Here is a 27,251-nt window from a genome sequence, read left to right on the forward strand (position 1 = left end):
GCGATGGTAACCCTGCCCCCTGGCGCGATGGTAACCCTGCCCCCTGGCGCGATGGTAACCCTGCCCCCTGGCGCGATGGTAACCCTGTCGCCTGGCGCGATGGTAACCCTGTCCCCTGGCGCGATGGTAACTGTCCCCTCGTGCAATGGTAACCCTGTCCCCTGGCGCGATGGTAACCCTGTCCCCTCATGCAACGGTCCTATCCATGGTTCCCATGAGGCACAAGTGAGGTGACAGGTTTAGTGACCACAGTGCCAACACTCCATGCTTTCAGCAGCTCTGCTCAGCACCTTTTCTACCATCAACTGACGACTCATGGGAGTTGTAGATGTGCATCTAAGTTCCAAGTACAAGAGAAACGTTCTCTTTTCCAGCTGTATTGTCACCTGATTTTGCTGAACAGGTTCATGCAAAGAGTTGGATTAATTACACATTGCACATATTTAAACACCTTGTCCAACCTCCACTCAGTCACAATTCTGTAACTGTATCAAGTTTGAGTTGCATCCCAAGAAAAGCATACATGCCTTTTAGGAGTTTGGAGTTAAGGAAGTGGTAGGTATAAACATTAAGAGACAAGAAAGAACAAACAAAGTGAACCACTCAACAGCGTTGAGCAGAAAAGGCTGAGGTGGCCAAGAAAAAAAAGTCGTCTATACAATAAGGGACCATCTGCATAAAATAATTCATCACTGTGCATTCCCACCTCAAGCAGAATAAGAAGTAAAATCCTTGCTGTGGCCTACGAGGCACTATACCATTGGCCTCCAGTTGCTTTTCTGACCTCTTCTACTCCCCTCCCCACAGCTTGCCCACCTGTAGTCACACTGGCCTCCTTGCTGTTCCCTAAACGCACTAGGCACACTCCAGCCTCAGGGCCTTTGCCCTTGCTGGTCCCTCTTCCTGGAGTACTTTTCTTTCAGATAGCCACATGGCATGCTCCCTTTCCTTGTTCAAATCTTTCCTTCTCAGTGATACTTTTCTTGACCATTCTATTTAAAAATACAGTTCCCAACACTCCCTATAGGGAGCCCTGGTAGTGCAGTGGTTAACTGCTTGGCTGCTAACTGAAAGGTTGGCAGTTTGAACTCATCAGCCACTCCATGGGAGGAAGATGTGGCAGTCTGCATCTGTAAACATTACAGCCTTGGAAACCCCCCGAGCAGTTCTACTCTGTCCTATAGAGTCACTATGAGTTGGAATCCACTCAACAGACAGAACACTCCCTATCCCCTTCTCACGATGTATTTTCCGCCACGCTTCTCAGCTTCTAAGATATAATGCAACTTATTTATTTTCCTCCCACTAGAATGAAGTTCCTTGAGGGCAGGGGTTTTTATCTGTTCATTGCTTCTCCAGTGTCCACAACAGTGCTAGCGCATAGTAGGCACTCAAAAATATTAACTGAATGAATTCAAAAACTCTATTTACCTCCATCTTTCTGCATCCTGCCAATCCCTTAGCACTACAAGGTCTATAATAAAAACAGTGGCACCAGGCCCCTTTTAATTTTCTACATACCTGTTTCAACCAGACATTTGTTGTCATTAACTGATTTTTCTCATCCTATAAAATAAAAATTTTAATAAGCCTGATTATTTCAATTACAGAAACAATACTTCTTTTAATAAGAATTCTTACATTTTTATACAAACATTCCTCTCCAAACTGTAGTATATATACTGTTTCTATTCATCAGTCTGGTTCTGTAGAAACGTTGGATATTTTTTCCGGCCTAGTTTCACATTATTCCTTTTGGCATACTCAGTATTTTACATAAGGTGCCCTAAAGTACACATTAGCACTTTTAGATTTAACATTCATGGTTTCAACTACTATATTTCATCACCTCTAAGACATAAGCACAGCATTATTTTCTGTACTGAGCACTAAGAAAGAAAAAAAGCTGCCAATGAATCGTAAGCTGGCATTGACCATAAGACACATCTTGATTTCAGAGGTGCTAAAATGTGGAAAAGCACGCATCTGAGAATCAGTGAGATACAGTATTTCTGTGCCTTACTGAGGGACTATAACTTGTAGGCATTTACCTCGGCTGAGGCATGAATTTGAGTCTTTCTGTGGGGCTGCGATATAGAAAAAAATATTGCGGTCGTAACCTTGAATGCCAATTTCATAAATCTTTCAGATACTACTTTTTTGGGGAACCAGGGTCCTTGGTACTTGCCACGTATACCTGTTTGCTGTCGTATCTTTGCTTATGACAGTCCCGCACCTATTTTTCAAAGCCTAATTAAAACAACATCTCTTCCATTAAATTTTACTGAAATATTATGCCAGTAAAATACTGTATGTAGGATTCAGTGCTAAACACAGAGACCAAGAGGAGTATGAGGCAATCCCTACCGTTGGGGAGAGAGGACAGGGACATAAATAGCCTAGGTGACCGGATTTTACCCATTCCTTAACCTATCCACAACAACAGGTGGATGACCCAGAAGAAAGGAGACCAGAAGAGAGCACATCCCTAGGGACAAAGGCAGCTCTGTGAGGTCCCCATATGAGAAGAATGAGTACTCAGAAATACAGTACTGCCAAAGAACTGCAAAAGCAACCCACAGCCATCCCTCTAACACTGCAGTTCCAAACAGCAATTTCCCTTGATTAAAACATTAGAGCTGGAAAGGACTTAGAGATTTTTCTACTGAAATCCCTTCATTCTGCAGATATAGAAACTGCAGCACAATGAAGCAACTTGCCTAAAATCACATCACCAGTTAGTGGTAGAACCAATGCTAGAACTTTAATCTTCTAAATCCAAACCCCACCATACTGGGTCTACTATCCACCCCAACATCATACACCATCCAGAATAACTGCTGATTCTTACATCAGAAAATGCACATTTGGCAAAAATTCTAAACAGAGGCATTAACAACTAGAAAAGTTCTGGTAAACATATCACTTATGATGTTCTATGGAACCCTGGTGGCACAGTGGTTAATCATTTGGCTGCTAACCAAAAAGTTAGCAGGTCAAATCCACCAGCTACTGTTTGGAAACCCTATGGGGCAGTTCTACTTTGTCCTATAGGGTCATTATGAGTCAGAATCAACTCAACAGCAATGGGTTATGATGTTCTATGGCAGTGGGTCATCTTTAAGAATCTGATGAAAGTTATGGATCTTTTTCAAGGAAAAATGTGGACACACAAAATTTTGCTCTATGGGTTAGGACCCAGCCAATGCTTAATATTTTCAACAGTGACATAGATAAAAGAATAATCTGTAAGTTTTCAACTGGTCCCAAAGATGTGGGAGTTAGCTATTACCTGAGGAGATATAGCCCAATTTAAGGTGACCTCAAGTATTTCCTGAGCATTGCTAATGTGCTCAGCACAAAGGAGGATGCAACAAAATGAAACTGAATAAGGACAAATGTAGGTAACACCAGGAGGAAAAACAAATCACAAATAAATGGAGAAAGGTTAACTACTCGTAAGTATAGCAGAAAGCCTTTAGGGGTAATAGACTTTTAATCTGGTCATAAAAATGAAATCCAAACAAACAAGCTAGATCAAAGACTTGAATATAAGAACTAAAACTATAAAACTCTTAAAAGGAAACATAGCTGAAAATCTGCATGACCTTGGATTAAGTGATAGTTTCTTAGATATGCCACCAAAAGCACAAGTAACAGAAAACAGATAAATTAGACTTCATCAAAATTAAAAAGTAGATAAATTAGACTTCATCAAAATTAAAAAGTTTTGTGCATCAAAGGACGCTATCAAGAAAGTGAAAAGACAACCCACAGAATGGGAGAAAATATTTGCAAATCATGTATCTGATGAAAGTAAAGTATCCAAAATATATAAAGAACTCCTACAACTCACAAAAGACAAATAACCCAGTTAAAAAATGGGCAAAGGATTTAAATAGACATTTTTCCAAAGAAGATATATAAATAACCAATAAGCCTATGAAAAGATGCTCAACATCATTAGTTATTAGGGAAATACATATTAAAATGACAATGAGATACCCTCTAGGATAGCTATAATCAAAACAATGAATAATAACAAGTATTGGTGAGGATGTGGAGAAACTGGAACCTTCATATGTTACTAGTGGGAATGTAAAATGATGCAGTTGCTATGGAAAAAACTTTGGTGGGTCCGCAAAAAGTTAAACAGTTAAACCCTGTGACCCAGTATTCCACTCCTAGGTATACCAAAAGAATTGGAAACAGGTACTCAAACAAAAACCTGTATACGCATGTTTATAGCAGCACTATTCACAATAGCCAAAAGGTGGAAACAACCCAAATGTCCATGAATGGATGAACGGATAAACAAATTGTGGTATATGTATACAAAAACCAAAATCAAACGCAATGCCGCTGAGTTGATTCCAATTTATATGCTATATACACAATAGAATATTATTCACCCATAAAAAAGAATGAAGCTCTGATATATGCTACAATGTGGATAAAGCTTGAAAACATTATGCTAAGTGAAAGAAGCCAGACTCAAAAGGTCACATACTGTATGATTCCATTTAAATGAAATGTCCAAAATAGGCAAATCCACAGAGATAGAAAACAGCTTTGTGGTTGCCAGGGGATGTGGGGAGCAGGGAATGGAGACTTACTGCTGACAGGTAGAGGGTTTCTTGTTAGGGTGATAAAATGTTCTGAAATTAGATAGCAGTGACGGTTGCACAACATACTGGATATAATAAAAACCACCAACAAGTACACTTCAAAATGATGAATTTCATTATTGAATTATGTATCAATAAAAAATGCTAACAACAACAACAACAAAACAAGCTAACAGTGGGGTTTTAAAAAGAGAGAGAGAACACATAGGAAATAAGGCAGAAATCTGAGGAAAGGTGAAGGAACAGTAACCAAACATGGTTACAGGGTTTAGGAGAAATTTACTTTAGAGATAAAGGAACATAAAATTGCTTAGAAACTCAGTGAATCTCCTATTCTCTATCCCCTCAGCCCTCATCTTCCTTGATGCCAGTCCTCTTCCCTTCTTATACTCACTGGCATTACATTTTCTGGGCTCTTCTCTCAAGAAACAACCCTTCCCGGACTTCTCTGCTTGGCTACCCTTTCCTCTACCATTTTCGATGAATGTTCCTCAAGGATCAGCCTCCTGTCTCTGCACTTGCTTTAAAACCTCATCAATCCTCAAATACATAGAAACTGAATAACACTTTGCTTAAAAACCACTAGGTAATTGAAGAAATCAAAGATAAAATTAAAAATTTCGAGAATCAAATGACAATGAAAACACAACATACCAAAACCTTTGGGACACAGCAAAAGCAGTACTCAGAGGGCAACATATAGCTATAACACATACATCAAAAAAGAACAAAGGGTGAAAATAAAAGCATTAACCCTACAACTCAAACAGAGAGCAGCGACAGAAGCCCATAGTCACCAGAAGAAAAGAAATAACAAAGATTAGAGCAGAAATAAATAAAACTGATAACAGAAAAACAATAGAAAGAATCAGTATGGCTAGAAGTTGGTTCTTTAAAAGGATCAATAAAATCAAGAAACCACCAGCCAAATTGACAAAAGAAAATCAGGAGAAGGTGCAAATAGCCCAAATAAGAAATGAAATGGGTAACATTACAATGGAACTAACTGAAATAAAAAGGAAAATAAAGGAATACTATAAAAAACTATACTACAACAAATTTGAAAACCTAGAGGAAATGAACAGATTTCTAGAAACACACTACCTACCTAAACTAACACAAACTTAAATAGAAAGTCTAAACAGACCCATAACAAACGCAGAAACTGATGAGGTAATAAAAAACAACTCCTGACTAAAAAAAGCCCTAGCCTGAATGGATTCACTGGAGGATTCTACCAAACATTCATAGACGAGCTCACACTAATATTACTCAAACTATTTCAGAGCATAGAAAAGGAAGGAATTCTGCCAAACTCATTCTACGAAGCCAGCATAACTCTGATACCAAAGCCAGGCAAAGACACCAGCAAAAAAGAAAATTACAAACCAATATCCCTCATGAATACAGACATAAAAATTCTCAAAATTTTAGCCAATAGAATTCAACAACATATCAAGAAAATAATATACCATGACCAAGTGGGATTCATACCAGGTATACAAGGATGATTCAACATTAGAAAATCAATCAGTGTAATCTACCACAAAGAAAAGAACCACATGACCATCTCAATCGATGCAGAAAAGGCATTTAAGAAAGTCCAACATCCATTCCTGATAAAAACGCACAACAAAATAGGAATAGAAGGGAAATTCCTCAATATAATAAAGGGCATTTACACAAAACCAACAGCCATCATTATTCTCAACAAAAAGAGACTGAAAACATTTCCCTCGAAAACGAGTACTAGACAAGAATGCCCTTTATCACCATTTCTAATCAAGATTGTACTGGAAGTCCTAGCTAGTGCATTTAGGGAAGAAAAGGAAATAAAGGGCATTCAAATTACAAGGAAGAAATAAAACTATCCCTATTCACAGATGATATGATCCTATACATAGAAAATCCTAAAGACTCCACAAGAAAGCTACTGGAACTAACAGAAAGATTTAGTAGAGTAGCAGGATACAAGATCAACATACAAAAATCAGTTGGATTCCTCTACACCAATAAAGAGAACTTCAAAAAGGAAATAATTTACAATAGCCCCCCCCCAATAAAATATTTAGGAATAAATCTAACCGGGGACCTAGAAGGATTATACAAAGAAAACACTACTGCAAGAAACCAAAAAAGACCTACATAAATGGAAAAACATACCATGCTGATTGATAGGAAGATTTAACATTGTGAAAATTGTCAATACTACCCAAAGTGATTTATAGATATAATGCAATCCTGATCCAAATTCCAACAGCATTCTTTAACAAAATGGAAAAACTAATCACAAACTTTATATGGAAAGAGGCCACTGACAAGTAAAGCATTTCTGAAGAACAAAGTAGAAGGTCTCACACTTCCTGATTCAGAATCTACTACACAGCCACGTAGCAAAAACAGCCTGATACTGGTACAACAACAGACACACAGACCAATGAACAGCACTGAAACCCAGAAGTAAATCCATCCACCTATGGACAGCTGATTTTTGACAAAGGGCCAAAGTCCATTAAACGGGGAAGAGGCAGTCTCTAACAAATGGTGCTGGCAAAACTGGATATCTATCTGTAGAAAAATGAAACAGGACCTATGCCTTACACCATACATAAAAACTAACTCAAAATAGATCAATGACCTAAATATAAAACCTACAACTACAAAGACCATGGAAGAAAAAATAAAGACAATCCTAGGGGCCCTAATACACAGCATAAATAGTATACCAACCATAACTAAAAATGCACAAACAGCAGAAGATAAACTAGATGAATGGCAACTCCTAAAAATTAAACACTTACGTCCATCAGAAGACATCTCCAAAAGGGTAAAAACAGAACTACAGACTGGGAAAATTTTTCTGGCTACAACATATACAACAAGGGGCTAATCTCTAAAATTTATAGAAAATTTCAGCACCTCAACAACAAAAAGACGAACAATCCAATTGAAAAATGGGCAAAGGATACGAGCAAACACTTCTCCAAAGAAGACATTCAGGTAGCTAACAAACACATGAAGAAATGCTTGTGATCATTAGCCATTAAAGAGATGCAAATTAAAACTACAATGAGATATCATCTCACCTTGACATCAATGGCACTAATCAAAAAAACAGAAAACAACAAATGCTGGCAAGGTTGTGGGAAGACTGGAACTCTTATACACTGCTTGTGGGAATGTAAAATGGTACAACCGTTATGGAAAACAATATAGTGCTACCTTAAAAAGCTAGAAATAGAAATACCATATGATCAAGCAATCCCACTCCTAGGTATATACCCCATAGAAATAAGAGCCGTGACACAAACAGACATATGCATACTCATGTTCACTGCAGTATTATTCACAATACCAAAAAGATGGAAACAACCTAAGTGCCTATCAATGGATGAATGGATAAGCAAACTGTGGTACATACACACAATGGAATATTACACAACAATAAAGAATAACAACAAATCCTCAAAACATCTAACAACATGGATGAACCTAGAGGACATTATCCTGAGTGAAATAAGTCAATCACAAAAGGACAAATATTGTATAAGACCATTATTATTAAAAAGCAAGAAAAGGTTTACACATAGAAAAAACAAACAAAAACATTCTTTGATGTTTACCAGGGAAGGGAGGGGGAGGGAGGATAAATTACTAAAAGTTAGAAGATACGTGGTAATATTGGTGAAGGGAAAGGCAATGCACTATTGGGGGAAATCAGCACAACATAACAAAGGCAAAGGAAGACACTGAAAGGAACACAAGAACAAACAGCAACTATGGCAATTACTATAACATGGACAATCCGGCAACAACAGTATTAACAAACAATAATTTATGAAGGGATACATAGGTAGATAGGTATACTAAAGAGGCATGGAAGGGTATAAGGGAGCGCACCTACCTGCGGATACAGGTTAGGTTGTGGATATCTCTACATACATCTTTCTAAATGTTGCATGTATACTAATTTATAGACAATAGAACACACAAGCGGCATAGTCATGGAAACTTCTTATGCACAACCAAATACTTCCCAGGATGAAGATAACAGGCATGAATGCTAAGGACCACAGAGTCGGGCGACATCTACGTCAACTGGCATAACATAGTGCATAAAAACAATGCTCTACATCCTACTTTGGTGAATAGCATCTGGGGTCTTAAAAGCTTTCAAGTGACCATCTAAGGTACAACTAGTAGTCTCTTCCCATGTGGTGTAAAGGAGAGTGGAAAAAACCAAAGGCTTAAGGGAGCAATTAGTACAAAGGACTAACGAACCACGTGCACCACAGCCTGCACAACCTGCGATCAGAAGAATGAGATGGTGCCCAGCTATCACTACCAACCAGTCTGATTGGGATCACAATAGAGGGTCCTGGACAGAGCGGGAGAAAAATGTAGAACAAAAAATCAAATCTGTCGGAAAAGACTAGACTTACTAGCCCGACAGAGACTAGGAACCCCCAAGACTATGGTCCTAAGACATGCCTCTGACTTGGAACTGCAGCCATTCCTGGAGACCACTTTCCAGCCAAGCAATAGATAGGCCTATAAAATAAACAGTAACATCCAAAAAGAATGTGCTCCATAGAACAAACAATTATATGAAACCAAAAGAGCAACATTTGCCCAAAAGTAAAGATGAGAAGGCAGGAATAGGTAGGAAAACCAGATGAAAGGAAACAGGAAACCCAGGGCAGAAATGTGGAGAGTGCTGACACAGTGTGAGGAACGCAACCAATGTCATGAAACACTTTGTGTACAATTTGTTGAATGAGAAACTACTTTGCTCTGCAAATTTTCACCTAAAATATAATTTTTTTTTTTAAAAAAAAAAACATCAATCCATAGTTTTCAACAATCACCCCCTGGCCAGCAATTCCAAATTGACATCTTAGCTTCATCTCTCACCTCACAGCCAGTTTTGACCCTCTAAGAGCCTACTGAATATCTTCTTCTGGAATGTATCACAATGATCTCAAATCACAATCGAACTTACCTTCTTCTTCCTCTCCATGACAACTATTTAACTTTCAAACTTTGGTTGATCTTTCCTTCTAATCACCTAGGCTTCAAAATTTGGCATCATCTTTGACACCTCCCTCTATATTTGTTCTTCTACCTGGTCTTCTAACTTGCCTCCCAATCTTCTAATCTCTCTTTCACTTCTCAAAACTATCATGGATATTACTGCCTCATTGATCTTTCTAAAGTACTGCTTTTACCATGTCTGTTGCCTATCAATATACTATCTGGTGGCACAGCAGCTTAGCATTTGGCCTCTAACTGAAAGGTGGGAGGTTCGAACACATTTTTTTATAGAAGCTCTCGCGGCACAGTGGTTAAAGAGCTTGGCTGCCAACCAAAAGATCAGTGGTTCGAACTCACCAGCCATGCCACAGGAGGAAGATGTGGCAGCCTGCTTCTGTAAAGATTACAGCCTAGGAAACCCTATGGGGCAGTTGTACTCTGTTCTATAGGGTCACTATGAGTCGGAATCAACTCGACAGCAGTGGGTTTGGTTTGGTTTGGTTGTCCACCAGATCTCTCATTCCTTCAGCATTTACTATGTGTCAGACACTGGCTAGGCTCTGGCACAAACATAACTCTACTTTGAGGCTGCAATACCAGGACACATGAGTACTGGTCAGCGTAGAGCACACTAGTTCAAAGTGCAAAGGCTGTTTGAACAGAGGACAGACTGTCTTAGAAGTCTGGAAAGATTTCATAGTGAGTCTGACAAATGAATTTGGCCTTGAAGAATAAATAGCTTGGGCTAAGAAGGAAAGCTCTCCAAGCAGAAGAAATGACAAGAGTAAAGGCACAGAGGCATGCAGGAATCACCCCCCACCACCATCCAGTCAGACCATTCCTATCTAGATGGGCTTCCAAAACATTAATCTTTTGGTTTAAACAGGTCAACAAAAAGGCTCAGTATCACTTATATACCTATGATTACACTGTTCCTTCTGATTTAAGTATTTTTCCTTTCTGCCAGGTCCAACCCTAAACTTCCTATAAGCTAGCTCAAGCGCCATCTCCTCTATCCTGCCTTCTTTGGCGAGCTTAATCAGCAAGATCTGAGTTCCCAGATCTTTGTCATCACAGTTTAGTATGGCAGGGTTCTGCAGTAACTGTTTAATAGCTCCAACTAGAAAGAGAGGGGTCTTTGAGGGCAAGCCCCACTTAACTTCTTTCCTATTTTTGTGTATATTTAAAATCTCTCCATATTGCCTAGCAAAGGGATGAGCACACAGTTGATACAGTATGTATAGTTACTGACCTTCCTAGAAGCAATTAGATGATATATATCAACATATATAAATAACTTTACATTTAAAAATGAGTACCCTTTGATTTTCTAACTGCCTTTCTTAAGGAAAGGAAAAACTCAGACATTTGTGTACATATTCATCATTGTCATGTATAATAGGAAAACTTGGGGACAAGCTTTTGCCAACAATAGAATGTTTAAATAAACTATAGATAGATATCATGTAGCCAATAAAAATTATAACTGAGGATTATGTAATGACATAGGAAAATGTTCATCATGTAACCAAAAAAAAACCGATTGCTGTCATGAGTCAAGTCGATTCCGACTCATAGCAACTCTATAGGACAGAGTACAACTGCCTCACAGGATTTCCAAGAAGTGCCTGGTGGATTCGAATTACTGACTTTTTGGTTAGCAGCCAAACTCTTAACCACTAAGCCACCAGGGTTTCCCATCACGTAACAGTAGGGGAAAAAAGCAGTAATCAAAATTATATTAAAATACTATTCCAATTTTGTAACATACACACACACAAAAAAAAAACTGGCAAGAAATAAAATGTTAACATTAGACATCTCAAGGCGGTAGATTTACAGTCAATTCTTATTTTCTTACTTGTATTTTTCTGTATTTTCTAAATTCTCTACAAATACCATGCATTGCTTCTCTAATCAGAAAATAAAAGCACACCTATAAATACTATTTTTTAAAAATATTTGTAAATACTTGTTGGGTGTTTTGGGAACACAGCAGGGAAATAATTATGGATTGAAATGATCAGAACAAGAAGAAACTAGTATAAAAATTAGTGTGAACTTTTTAGTTTAAATAGAAAGACTCTCTTGACAATAGGAGTTATCAAGGGAATGTATTCTCCTTGGTGAATGTCATATGGAAAAATCTCTGAATGTTTTAAGTGTGATACTGAGGCAATGATCTGTTGAGATACTTTTTGGTCCTAAGACTCTACAGCTCTATTCTTGAACTTTTTCTCTTAAACATTTTGACTTTAATTGTTGAGGAGAAACTTCAATATAAAACATTTATTTTAATATCTTTAAATTTGTTAACAATAGGCCTATTATAATCATCAGATGAGATGAAACAAAATACACAGTATTATATGAACATGGGGTACTACTATGTCTGTAGCATAATAATTGTTTTTCCCTGCTGAGTTCCTTGAGGGAAAGGACTGAGTCTCATTCGCCTTTGTAATCCTCAGTGCCTAACACAGTGTCTGGGCACACAACAGGCCCTCAATAAACCTGGTGTGAAACTGAATATGTAATGACATGCACACTTACCACATCCACTAGCTGAGAGATTGCAAGGCCAAACTTTATTTTTATTTTGTCATTCAGGTGTTCCACAGGACGGACCCATCTTTCGTAGTCTTCAAATAAATCCTTAAACAAACTGTCTTCATGTTTTGCAACAAAGGATGGTTCTGATAATCCTGTAAAACAAATTTTTTGAAGTTAATGTATCGTCTTCTCTCCCACCAAATACCTATACTTTAAAAAGGAAAAAATAAAAAGGTTAGCATTATTAACTAACCGAACTATATTTAGGCTATTAATAAATGAACTAATACAGATGTCTGTTATCAAGTAAGGGACACTCTGGTTCAGATATATGTATTAGTTAAATCAGATTACCCACTATGGAAATATGCTGAGTTTCTTAAGAAGAACTCAATACTTAATACGGAGTAACTTAAAATCTAAGTAACAAAAGCCTTGAATGTGCCAGGGCTAAGATGATTGCTTGCATAAAATTCTGAACCTAGAAAACAGGTATACTGAAGCAAATTTTACTTATCAACTGTAAATGTAAAATAAACATGCTTTAATTTTTCTTAATTTTAATATACAAATAATATATAAATATCAAATGAATTATTCAAATTTGTCATACCTTTGTTTGCTACATATTTGTATAAAACTACTTCAGGGCCAAATTTGTTTTAAAAAGACAAAATTTGCCAAGGCCAAAGACTGGTTAGATTTATGGATCACACTTATGTTTATACTTCTGCTGAGCTTAAATAAGCCTCTTTGAAGAAACTGGAGTTTTTGGTGTTGTCTGGACCAGACTCTCTATTAAGAAAATGTGAAATGTGTGAAATTAAAGCATGACATTTACTCAAGACTCACTCCAATGATTTTATGAAGAAAAAACATTTACTTGAAATAAAAATGTCACTGACTTATTTTTCATCAAGTACACACATGGGGATTAAAGTAGCTCATGATGGTCCTTATTCAACCTAAAAGAAATGATTTAGCAGAAAATTACCACTTTCACAAAATCTTCTCTTTTTATTACGGTAGACAATATTTTCTTCGTGGAGCAATCACAGAGTACTGGTTACTCCAGCGAGAGGAAACCCATTCCCACCGCTTTCACTGCCTGTTTCTTCATTAACAGAGCAGCTATTCCTCAAGGGTTTATGTCCTGCCTCCCTGAGCAATTTAAGATACTTGATTTAATCTATAAATAACACAAAGTTTGTGTCTTGCCTCCCATAAAAGTCTGACTGCTGAAATACACAGAACTGAAGATATTTCAATTCGATTAGAATATTATACACTGGAGAGTCACTGTTCTTAAATGTTTAGAAGCCCTTAACTTCAGAGCTTCAAGTTAATGTACTGTTGAACCATTTCTCCTCTTCAAATCCCTGGTGGGACAGTGGTTAGCACTAAGCTGCTAACCCAAAGGTTGGCAGTTCGAACCAAACCCACCAGCTGCTCCGTGGGAGAAAAGACCTAGTGATCTGCTCCCATAAAGATTACAGCCTAGGAAACCCTATGGGGCGGTTCTACTCTGTTATACAGGGTCGCTGTGAATAGGTATCCACTGGTCAGCACACAACAACGTATGTAAATTGTATCTCAGTAAAGCTGTTATTTTTAAAAAGAGGGAACCTCGTTATAATTAAGAAATAGATGTACAGTATAGCAATAAGTAAGAATCCAGAAAATCTAAGAAACAGTATAGACATAACCTTTAGAAGAACTTTATTTAAACATGGTTATCTCCTAAGTTTTCCTTCGCAGACGATAATGATAATGCGATGTCACTGCATTTATTTTCCTTCTTTCTTTTTAATGTTTTATACATTTCCCAATAATTGTCTATTTTTGATAATTGTTTTAATGCACAGAATATGACATTTGATTACTAAAAATGTTAAATGCACATTTTTAAAACGTCAACAGCAAATGTGAATTATAAAATGCTTCTAAGAGTAAAGTAGTTGTTTTTTTCCCCTTATAAAAACCTTTAAACCTACTAATGAATTTTCTTAATAAAAAGTTATTAAATAATAATAAAACTCTAACAATTAACTAAATCATTTGGTGAACCAAACCTCAACTGTAAATTAATAAAAAGAAAAAATGTGTATTACAGAGGGTTTGAAAATGCATTGAAGTCTTGATTTATACAGTCAATCCTCATTATTCACAGATTCCATATCTGTGAATTTGCCTACTTGCTAAAATTTGCTTGTAACCCCAAAATCAATACTAGTGATCATCTGAGGTCATTCGCAGATATGCAGAGTGGCAAAAAATTCAAGTCACTCGATATGCATGTTCCTACTGAGGTCAAACAAGATGATACTCTGCCTTCTTGTTTCAACTCTCATACTGTAAACAAATGTCCTTTCCATGGTCTATTTAGTGCCATGTTTTTCACATTTTTGTGCTTTTTGTTGGAGATTTTATTGTCTACAATGGCCCCTAAGCATAGTGCCATCCAGTGTCCCTAAGTACAAGAAGGTTGTCATGTACCTTACAGAGAAAATATGTGTGATAAGCTTCATTCAGGCATGAGTGACTTATAGAGCTGTTCGCCACAAGTTCAGAGTTAATGAATTAACATATATTAAATAAAGTGGTCTTCAAGCAGAAACACACATAAACTATGGTTATATATTGATCAGTTGACGAAAATGTGGTCAGAGGCTTGCAGGGACCTAACTGTATTTCCCCAAGAAGCAATGGCTCAGTATTTGCTAATTCAGTGTTCATGCCTGCTTTATAGAACACAACTACCAGAATCGACTGTGCATCTTACAAAGTCTAAAATAAGTATTAATACATTTTTCCATTTACTATTAAACAACAGCAAAAGTAACCATTATGTGAAAGCTATTTGCCTAGCCACAAAACAAATGAAGCATTGCATTTCTATGAAACAGCTTAGCAGTTTCTTTTAAACTTACACTTATTGTATGAGACAGCAATTCCACTACTAGGTTATTTACCCAAGAGAAATGAAAGCATTTGTCCATCAAAAGATTTGTATAAAAATGATCATAGCAGCTTTATTCATAATAGCCCCAACAGAAGAAACCCCAAATGTCCATCCACAGGAAAATACATTGTGTGGTACAGAAATCTATGGAATACTAGTCAGCAATAAAAAATTACTGATACATGCAACAGCGTGTCAGAGACATTATGCTGAATGAAAAAAAATAGACACACCCAAGTCTACACAATATGATCCCATTTACATGAAGGTCTAGAAGATGCAAAACTAATCTATAGTGACATATATAGTGATATATGTCACAAATACACACACCCCATTTCATGAACTGAAAGACTATTCTGTTTGATTAATCTATTTGTCAATCTTTATGCCATTATCATATTATCCTGATTACTGTAGCTATACAGGAAGTCTTGAAGTCAGATACTGTAAGTTCTCCAACTTTATTCTTCTTTGTCAAGATTACTTTGGATATTCTATGTCCCCTGCATTTCTATATACACTTAGAATCAGTTTGTCTATTTTTACATAAAAGGCTTCTGGAATTATGATTGGAATTGTGTTGAATCTGTAGATCAAATGGGGCGGAACTGATATCTTAACAGTACCAAACCTTACAATACCTATCCATGTAAGCAGATCTTTAATGTCTCTCATCAATGTTTTGTAGATTTCTATGTAGAAGTCCTGAGTTAAATTTATTCCTTAGTATTTTACAGGTTAGTATCACTTTTATGCATAAAATTGTTTTTCATTTCCTTTTGTTTGTTGCTTGAATTGATAATAGAACAAAAACTCTATTTCTGGCAAGTATTTTTGATCTATTTTAACAAACACATGGTATTTACTATAGCCAAGTACTCTTCTAAGCACTTAAAAATGTGTGTGTAATAGAAAATAATAATTTAATTATCATAACAACCCTATGAGGTATGGAGAAATCAAGGCACAGAGTGATTAAGTAGCTCACTGGAAACACAGCTCACAAACAGTAGAGCCCGGACTCAAACCCAGGCAGTCTAGCTTCACAATCTAGCGTCTTAACCACTAGGTTATGCTGTCTCTCTGACATAGGAAATACATGAGGTTGTTCTCATACGTTGGTGGTAGAAATGCAAAGTGTTACCGCCTTTTTGAAAAGTCATCTTGCAACATTTTAGTCTTGCAGTTAAAGATTGCCCATCTTTAACTGCAACCCCTTGACCCAGCAACCCCACACCCGAACCCCACAGCAATAAAAACACCAGTAAATAAGGACATATGCACAAGAATGTTTACTGCAACTTACCGCTGTAAAATTGTGGCAAAAATCTGGAAACAATACAACTGAATAAAGTATGACACATCCATTACATGAAATATTACGTGGTCATAAAAAGACTGCATTATAACTATGCCAATTGACTTAGATTTTCATGAGCTATTGTTGGAGGGAAAAAAAGTGCAGGCAAGGGTGTATAATATAACCCTTTCTTTTTAAAAAACAATCAATGAGTATAATATATCCATCGATATCTATCTATATGATTATATATACCTGAAAAACATCATGGAAGTTTACATATACTAGGAGACTAAGAAGGGTTGGCTGGGAAGGTATTGATGTGAGTTGGGAGAAGAAGGGGAGAGAAGAGATTGGAAGGGCACAAAAAAGAAAAGAGGGAAATACTCCACTAAATAAAAAAAGATTATTCTCCAAGTAGCTACACTCATCACATAAGCTGCAAGTTTCTTAAACTTTCTCACATCTTCATGTACATTCAGCACACAGGCACACCACTAATTTTAGGTAAATTTTAAAAATTACTTAATTATTAAAATAAAACATTTTCCATAGAAATTGGACCCTAGCAAACTGGATGATACTACCATCGTTCACTATCTAGCTTTTTGTTAGGAGCTTTAGCCATGGGTCAGACCACCTGGTTAACTGATTTCTTTTCTTACTTTTCATTTCTACAAATTGAGAAAATCCTCTCATAACTATAGAGCATCAGGAATGGCAGCAAGTGTCGGTAGATCTGGATAGTCAACCCAAATAGAGACCTGAAGATTTTTCACTAAAGAATACTTTCAGTGCTACATCAGACTGTAACTCTGCTTTTTATCCAAGTGGTCCCTTCAGGTCCAGTCCCTTCCTGCTGAGTCCTACTGGCCCCTTTCTCTGACCCATCTCCTCTGTCTTTTCCGTCTCCCCATCTGCCCAGGGAATTATTTTCTCCTATCAAGGAGAAGCTTTGCCATTACGTAGTCTATACCAAGCCCCTTCTGTTCCCCGCATGGTCAAGGTTTTTGAAACTCAAAAGACAGAAATGAACTCTTTATCTCTGCTTTCTGCTCCTGCATTTCTTCCCTGAAGTATGAACACAAAATTACTGAGCTTGAGCAGGAAGAGAGAAGGGCCAAAAGGTAAAAGGAAATGCCAGGGGCATTAATATTTCAAAAGAAGCTCTGGTGGCACAACAGTTTAGCACTCAGCTGCTAACTGAAAGGTTGGCAGTTCAAACCCACCCGGCAGCTCTGCAGGAGAAAAGACTTGGCAATCTGTTTCCATTAAGGTTCCAAACCAAAAAAACTAAACTTACTACCATCAAGTTGATTCCAACTCATAGCGACCCTATAGGACAGAGTACTGAAGAACTGCCCCACAGGGTTTCTAAGGCTGTACATCTTTGCAGAAGCATACTGCCAGACATTTCTCCCAGGGAGCAGCTGGTGGGTTTGACCCACTGATCTTTTTGGTTAGCAGCTGAGTACTTTAACCACTGTGCCACCAGGGCTCCTCCATTAAGATTACAGCCTAGAAAACTACATGGGGCAGTTGTACTCTGTCACACGGTGTCGCTATGAGTCAAAAATTGACTCGATGCACACAACAACAACAATAAATATTTCAAAAATATTATTTTGTCACACTGGTATCTTATCCTCAAAACTAAAAATCATCCCATTTTGTCCCTCAAGCAATTGGCTCTGGATATTCAAAATCTGACTGTATCAACGAGCTATGCTACTCATGGATATCTGAAATCAGAAAAACTGGGTTTAATGGCATTATGAGTACCATGAAGAAACGTTTCTCTCAAACCCCACACATTGGCACACTCTTCCCCTTGAGAGCCAGGTTATTTCAAGGTGGAAAAGCAGAGTCTTACACACAGTGCCCATTTCTTCACACAACAAGCTGAATGCCACACTTGGTGCCTGTGATTTGATTGCATTCACAATTTTTTACCGTCTCCAACGCTGAATCATGATCCGGAAGCATGCTGTTCCCCACCAACTGTTCTCTGTGAATGAAAGTGTGTGGGCTACCATTCCAGTGAACCATCATTTATTTGCATAGCAACACCCTCGCCCAAAGTTGGTACTTCAGCATTATTCTCAATGCACTTTTCTTAGTATCTGTCAGAGATCACTAAAATTAAAATCTCTCCTCCTGTAACATGCGTTTTCAGTGATAAAAATAAAATGTTAGGCATATCCCCCTCATACGTACTGTGCACAAGCCAAAAGGTGATTCATGCTCTGCATTTGTGGTTTTGTCTGAATGTAAAGCAAAATACCGGAATATACATGGGATAGTAATAGCTCGTCCACATGGCATGCTATTAACACTGTGTGGTATCTAACAGTATCATTTAATCAGGGGATTTTACAACAGCTTCTTCCGCTTTCTCTTCAAGCAGAAGAGTTTGTGCCTGGATTTACAAGCCTCTTACTAAAAGTGTGTCTGAAACTCGTTTTTGCCTCATAGAGTACATTCTACTCTGAATTATGTCACTGTGATCTTGGTCTCTTCTCTCTCTTTAGCAATAAAATTCATAAGTCTGTAAAGTATCATTTTACATTTATTCTAGAAAATAACTGGTTGACCAGAGAAGCCACCATACCTTGTTTGAAAATGACACACATGCTTTTTGGGCTGCCATTATTTGACAAAGTTTCACAATAAAATAATCCCTGGGTACTGGTGAATGGATTACTGATAAGATGAAATCTGATTTTCAGATATTCACGGTTTTGCTTTCCGTTTTTGGCAGTATATGTGAAATAGTCTTATTTGGATATTCATTTATCTCAGCACTTACAGATTTACCTTCTGTATACAGACTGCATTTATGGCAAGATTCTGAATTGTACATTGCTATTGATTATCACTATCTTCGAGCCACTGATCCATTTTTATAAAATGGGATATAATGCAACACGATAGTAACAACAAAAAAGTACAGTTAGCTAATGTCAACTATAACCCTCGAATTATATGAAGCTTAGCTAAACTCAACACCATTAACAGACTATCAGTTAAGATGATCAGATCAACTCATTACATGTGATCTTTAAGAATGCAAACATTAAGATAACAATGGGATTTCCAAAAAGATCATAATTAATCTTACATTTCAAATTTGTAAAATATATGCAAAAAAAAAAAATCATTCCAGTGCATCTGACAGGCCATCTGATAGACCTCAGGGACACTAGCAGTTCTCCAGATACACTTTCAGAAATACCAACCTAGCAGATTCTTTCAGAAACTACTGGCTTAAGCACATCTTGCTGTTACTTTGGCAGGGTTTTTTTTTTTTTTAAAGGTATCTGTTATGGATTGAATTGTGTCCCCACAAAATGTGTGTCAACTTGGCTAGGTCATGATTCCCAGTATTGTGTGGTTGTCCTCCATTTTGTGATCTGATGTATTTATCCTGTGTGTTGTAAATCCTCTGTGATATTAATGAGGCTGGATTAGAGGCAATTATGTTAATGAGGCATGACACAATCTACAGGATTAAACTGTATCTTGAGTCAATCTCTTTGGAGTTATAAAAGAGAGAAGTGAGCACAGAGGAGAGGGGCCTCATTACCACCAAGTAAGAAGAGCCAGGAGTGGAGCACATCCTTCAGACCTGGAATCCCTGCTCTAAGAAGCTCCTAGACCAGGGGAAGACTGATGACAAGGACCCTCCCCCAGACCCGACAGAGAGAAAAAGCCTTCCCTTGGAACTAGCACCCTGAATTCGGACTTCTAGCCTCCCATACTGTCAGAGAATAAATTTCTCTTTATTAAATACCACTTGTGGTATTTCTGTATAGCAGCACTAGGCAACTAAGACAGTACCCAACGGTTAGTTTTAGAAATTTCACAGGAGGCTTAAAAAATTGCACTCGGCAATAGAGATCCAAGAAATTCTACTGTAGCTATCTCTTTATCATAACACAAAATCCCAAAAGGGCATCTCCAAGGGTTGTTGTTGTGTGCCACTGAGTCGATTCCAACTCACAGCAACCTCACAGGACAGGGTGGAACTGCTCCATAGGGTTTCCTAGGCTCTAATCTTTATGGGAACAGATCTCCAGGTCTTTCTCCTGTGGAGCCGCTAGTCCGTTGGAACTACCAACCCTTCAGTTAGCAAGTGCTTACCCATTGCACCACCAGCGCTTTATCTCCAAGGATACTGCAACTAAAATAGCTTAAGAAAAAAAAGAGATTGTTTTTATGAAATTTGTATCTCCAATGCAGACCTCTCATCTCAGTTCATACATGAATATGCATTTCCCATCTCCACTTTGACGTCTTAGTCACCACAAACTCAACATGTACAAAATCAAATTCATGATCTTCCCCCAAATGGTCCCCTGCCAGTATTCCTCATCGCAGTGAGTGGTTCTATCATCTGTTAGTTTCACAATCCATAAACCTAGGAGTCATCTCTATCACCACCTTCTTCTTTATCCCCACGTTCAATCCATCAGGAAACTGTTCACTTCACCGCTAAATATTCCTCAAATCTGTCCATTTCTTACTTCCTGTTTGTTACTGCCACCATCCTTCTGGGAGACATCCACATCTATCATCTGGACTAGGGCAAAAGTCTACTACTGGAAGTGGTCTCCATGCATCTTCTCTGCCCGCATCTAATTGGCTCTCTGCACAGACACCAAAATGATCTATTAAAAACACAGATCTGATCACTTAACCAAAAAATACCCCCTTGCTTAAAACCTTTCAGTACCTTTACATTGTTTAAGATAGACCAAAATCCTTAAACCAAAGTGCTGCACGGTCTGACCCCTCCAGCCTCTCTAGCACAGCTCTCCCCTTTGCTCTCTGCTCCAGCTACACTGACAGGTCAGCTTCTCAATCGCACCGCACTCCATTCCCTCCACCAAGGCACATGCCCTTCTTCCCTGCTGGGAATGCTCTTCAGCCCCTCCATCTGGCTACTCACTCATCCTTCAGATCTTAACTCAGGCATAACCTCCTCAGGAACCTTTCCCTGACCCCAAAGTCTCTATTAGGTTCCCCTGCATAGAAACATGTTTCTTTTCTGAGCTGTAATTACACAATCTTGGAGCCCTGGTGGCACAGTGGTTAAGCGTTAGACTGCTAACCAAAAGTTTGGCAGTTCGAATCCACCAGCTGCTCCTTGGAAACCCTATGGGGCAGTTCTACTCTGTCCTATAGGGCTGCTACGAGTCAGAAACCACTCGACAGCCCCAGGTTTGGTTAGTTTTTTTTTTTTTAATTATACAATCTTGGGTGTATTTGATTAATTTATGTCTTCCCTACTATACTGTGTTTTATTCATCATTATATCCTCAATACCTAACAACATACTGGCACATAAGTAGGTGCTCAGTTCGTTGAATGAATAAATACATTAATGAATAAATGAGTCTGGAGCATCTGAAAATTCCCACTTATCTTTAACTATTCAGAGTTCTCATCATTTGATTGTGACGCAAATATTTAAAAAGCTATACAAATTTGCTCTTAAGGATTATAAGTCACTAGACTCAGCTTCTTGAGGTTACAGACTTGGCCTTCCTATTATTAAAATGTGAATGAAGGTAGTATAACATATTGGTTAAGAACTCAGGATTTAAAGACAACAAAGAAACCCACTGCCTTCAGGGTGACCAGGTTGGGTTCAATTCAGCTTCGAATGTGTGACCTGGAGGCAAGTTACTTAATTTCTTTGCACATCAGTTCTTCATCTGTAAAATGGGTAAAAAACAGTACCCACTTTATAAAGTTATTGTGAGAATTCAGTGAAACCATACATACAAAGTGCCCAGCACAGAACCATTCTTATTATTCCACAAATGACTGTTATAAGTATTGGTAACTGAAAAACCTCGACAGACACACAAAAATATTGCAACAAAAGTAATCACTGCCTGCATACCTACTGATTTCTATCTAAAAACTTTTCCATAACCCAGCAAAGATCATCTTCATACAGATTATCCTAGGCAATGGAATCCTGCAAAAATACGAAGGAAGACCGTGTTTGTGGCACTGGGCACCCCCAACACAATGCAATGACAGTTTAATAACAAGCTTTCTTCAAGTCTATATTCTTTAAAGCTAATAATAATAATTAGAATATCAACCTACTAATAACCACATAAATCACTTACCTCAGAAAAATAAAGAGAACCAAGAAGTGAAGCACACTAAAAATAGGATAAGAGCAAAAAAAATTAATGGGGCAATTCTTCTGAAGTAGTTAAAGGCACTCCCCAACAAGAGAAAAACTAAATTGAATATCTTAAAAAGGTACAAGTGTGTAATATGTCATTAAGATTTAAATTTGAGTTCTGCAAATTTAATTTTAACTGTGAATATTATTAATCTAGTATTAAGTATAAGGAGTTGGGAGAATGACTTACCAAAAAAATGTCACATTCAAGTCATTTAGTGAAATCACATATACTTTCAAAGAAATGTAACCTAGCTCCTTAATTTTAGTAAGGTGAAGAGGCTAGAACACAGAACTGCAAAGCTGAAAATTTTAATCTGAAATACTCAGCACCACTAACTGGTGATCAACCACCATTTGCCATAATTTTTCTAACTATCTAAGAATATCTGCTGGTAAAATGTCAATAACTGTTAAAAGTGGACAGCAATAGAAGGTAAGCTTGGAAATTACATTAATGGAAACAGAACAATCGGAATGGAAACAATGAGAATGCTGACACATTGTGAAAAATGTAACCAATGTCACTGAACAATACGTATAGAAATTGTTAGATAGGAACCTAATCTGCTATGTAAACTTCCACCAAAAACACAATCAAACATTTAAAAAAAAAAAAAGTGGTTGTCAAGTATGCTTTGATTCATTATACTTGATCATTTTTGTGTATGTTTGAATTTTTCCATTAAAAAACATTAATGAAAGAGATAACTTCTGCTTAGAGCCAAGACTGCTGTAAATACAAATGAAATAATGTCTATTAGCTTACTATGTCAAGTAGTGTGTAAAGCAGTTTAAAATGTTTTTTCAAAGTCTTCTCCACTAAACCACCTGGTATGTGAGCACTGCTGTCCAGGAAAATACATTACATAGTCAAAAAGATGGATAACTAAAGATTTTCAAAACCAATTCTAGGAAGCTAACACTTGATAGTGTCTTCTACTGGCATTTTTCCACAAAGAACCATGATTTTCTTACCAAAAAGTATGGATTCTTGAAAAAGCCAACCAAGCGAAATATGAATAAATATGAATACTGGTAGTCTTTTGCCAATCTATAGATAAAGATAAATTAACAGACAGCATTTGCTATAATCTTAAATTTCTGCCATAAATTCTTCTTGAATCTTTAGCATCTGCTACAGCTTGGGTGTACTAGAACCTAACATATGACATCCAGCTCAATTCATTCATTCATTTAGCAAGTGCTGATTGGCTGCTTACTCTGCGCCAGCCTCGCTGCCAGATGCTAAGGGTACAGCAGAAAACAAAGACACGGTGTCTGCCTTCCTGGGCACAAATGTGTACATTTATTTACTTTCATTATATAATTATAAAATTTTATGGCTCTATAGAGAACACCACACAATGTGAATGGCACTGCCTGGGGATATTGTTCAGTGCACAACCTGCATATGTGAACACGGCTATAGCCCTGCCACCTAACACAGGATTTTTCAACTTGACGCTACTGACAGACAATTCTGGGTTGGATAACTCTTTGTTGTGAGGCTGTCCTGTGCACAGTAGTATGTTTAGTAGCATTACTGGCTTCTACCCACTATATAATTCCCCGCAGTGTGACCACTAAAAATGTCTCCGGACATTGACGAATATCCCCAGGGGGGCAGGAAGGAGAAGTAAAATCCCCCCCACTTCCAGGTTAAGAACCACAGGTCTAATATTAGAAGCCAGTAAGTGGCAGAGGTGGAACTAGGGCCCAGATTTGGTACTGTTTTTCTCAAAATAATTATTTAATTACAAAACTATATGATCACTGTCAAAATTCAAACACAAAAGCACATGAAGAGCGGGAGTTCTCAGTGGGAATTCTCCCACACTCCATCTCCCTTCCTCCAAGGGTAACCATTATTAAGTCTGCTGTGTAGACATTTTTAAATACGCACACACACACACACACACACACGCAAACAGAGACAGAGAGAGGAAGAACAAATACTTTCCTCTTTTTAAGTTCTGCAACTTGTGTTTTTCATTCAATTTTATATCATGTCAGTAGATACCTACGCATCTCCGTTGCTTTTTTCATAAGCTGCAAAGTGGTCTGCATTATGGATGTATCATAATTCACTGAAGCTTTCACCACTGATGGGCATTTATATAGTCTTCAGTTTTAGTTATTTCAAATAATTCTACAATGGAAAAAATACTACAGTGAACATCCTTGTATATCTCTTTTTCTAAATACGCAAGTATTTCTATAGCACACAGACTCTCTGAAGTGGAACTGCTGGGTCAAGGGTACGGACTTTTTCAGTTTTGCAAGGTACTGCCAATAGCTTGCCTTTTCTTCTTCAGAGGCTGCCAAAAGAATGAAATAAAATAATGTATCTAAAAAGGTTTGGAAGAGTGATGTATAATATATTACATATGCCTAGTTTATAATCAAGGCATTCCTGGAGTAGTTAATTCCCCCTTTTAAGTCTCCTTGTATCTTTTTTAAGGTTGACAAAAAGTAACTTGGATTCCTTTTTTAAAAAAATCCTTTTTGCAGCAGCTCTAGAAGAGCTATTTTAAGCAATAGCAAGATAAAGGAGCATAATAAACCATTTTAAATGGGAGGAAATGTGTACTATAGCCAATATTTTCAGTGTGACAAAAAAGTATGCTTACTAATCGCTATTTTAAGTATTACAGACTAAATGCGCAAGTTGTTTTTTTTTTTTTCCCACTCCAGGCTTTTCATTATGTTTTATATTGATTTTTACAACAGAATTATAGGATAAAGTTTCCCTGCAACTGATATGCTGTAGTAAATCTAATTTAATATCTTGCCCTTACTTTGAGACCACTTGCAGTAAGAAAATAACTTTAGGCAGTGTTAAATTTAGGTCCAGTCAATAGTTCTCAAGGAGAGGAGACAACTTTCAGACTTCAAAAAAAGAGAGTCTGAGCATCATTAGATCAAGTAAATGCATAGTTCACTACTTAATTTCATACCATAAATCTTTCACAGGCAATAAGTATGAACTAATACATTTACAATATTAGGAAATAAAATGCTTAATGGTACATGAAGTTGCCTCAGTTTGATATGGCCTGTATGATCTTGATAAGACTCTTGAAGATCTCTTTAAAATTGTCCAATTATAAATGAATACTGCGGACTGGGAGGGAATATGGAAAGGTGAAGACAGTTGCTTTGTTAGGTTGGTGGGATACTGTTTCTCTTCTTTCCTTAGTTTCTATTGTTCTTATGTTGTTTTGGGCAATAATTCATTGTAAATTCGGTATTTATATAATTACTTTCATCATATCCCTTTGAGAGCCCACCCAATTGATATAGATGGGAAATCGTCTACATTCTTGCTATCCAAAGTGAGGTACCCTGACCAGCAACATCCACACCACCTGGGAGCTTGTCAGAAATGCAGAATCTCAGGCCCCACCTCTGACCTACTGAATCAGCATCTGCATTCTAACAAGATCTCAGGGGATTCATGTACACACTAAAGTTTCAGAAGTTCTCGTCTACACAAACAGCAAAAGACAAAATAAATAAATGAGACCTCATAAAAACTAAAAATTTTTGTTCATCAAAAGACTTTAGTAAAAAGTGAAAAGACAAGCTACAGACGAGGAGAATATCTTCGGAAACCAAATAGCTGAGAAGAATCTAATAACCAAAATATATATATATATTATATATATATAACTTCAACAACTTAACAACAAAAAGACAAATAACCCAATCATAAATGGGCAAAGGACTTGAATAGACATTTTACCAAAGACGACATTCAAATGGTCACCAAACACATGAAATCAGAGAAATCCAAATTAAAACCACAGTAAGATACCATTTCACTCCCACTAGGATGACTAAGATATAAAAAAAAAAAGGAAAATAAATGTTGGTGAGGAGGTGGGGAAACTGGAACTCATATTCATTGCTGGTGGGAATGCAAAATAGTACAGTTGCTGTGGAAAACAGTGTGGCAGTTCCTAAAAAAAGATCATATGACCAGCAATTCCACTCCTAGGTATATACTCAAAAGACTCGAGAGCACAGACTCAGACTTGTACACCAATATTCACTGCAGCACTATTCACAACAGCCAAAAGGTGGAAACAATCTAAACGCCCATCTACAGATGAATGGATAAACAAAATGCAGTACATACATACAAAAGAATACTACTCAGTAGCAGAAATGAAGTCTTGATATATGCTACAATATGGATGGAGTGTGAAGACATTATGCTGAGTGAAATAAGTCAATCACAAAAGGACAAATATTGTAAGATCTCACTTATATAAAAAGACAAGAAAAGGCAAATGTATAGAGACCAAAGTTCATTAGTGGTTATCAGCGGTGGGAGGGAGGGGAACTGGGGGTTAATAGTGATGGAAAAATCGCATCGATTAAGGGTAGGGTTGCACAGCCAATTATTGCAATTGCTGTCAATAAGTTGTACAGCTATCAAAAGTTGAACTGGGGGCAAGATGGCAGTCTAGGCAGAAGCACCACGCCGTCCCTCCACAACAAAGATCCGAAAAACTAAGCCAAACAGAGAATCAACAATCCTGAAACCCTAGAACA

The 27,251-nt window shown here is 37.4% G+C and overlaps 1 protein-coding gene across 1 annotated transcript in view; it reads right to left on the minus strand.

The window, feature by feature from the left end:
- Positions 1-27,251, minus strand: part of CHRNA5 (cholinergic receptor nicotinic alpha 5 subunit) — a 48,576-nt gene that overhangs the window by 6,577 nt on the left and 14,748 nt on the right. Inside the window, exons 2-3 of the mRNA XM_023741660.1 lie at positions 12,216-12,367; positions 1,522-1,566 (exon numbers count right to left, since the gene is read on the minus strand). Coding sequence (XP_023597428.1) covers positions 1,522-1,548 — 27 coding nt within the window. The 5' untranslated portion in view covers positions 1,549-1,566; positions 12,216-12,367. The remainder of the gene's footprint in view (positions 1-1,521; positions 1,567-12,215; positions 12,368-27,251) is intronic.

The sequence above is a fragment of the Trichechus manatus genome, unplaced genomic scaffold, assembly GCF_000243295.1.
Source record: "Trichechus manatus latirostris isolate Lorelei unplaced genomic scaffold, TriManLat1.0 scaffold00186, whole genome shotgun sequence".
Lineage (NCBI taxonomy): Eukaryota > Metazoa > Chordata > Mammalia > Sirenia > Trichechidae > Trichechus > Trichechus manatus.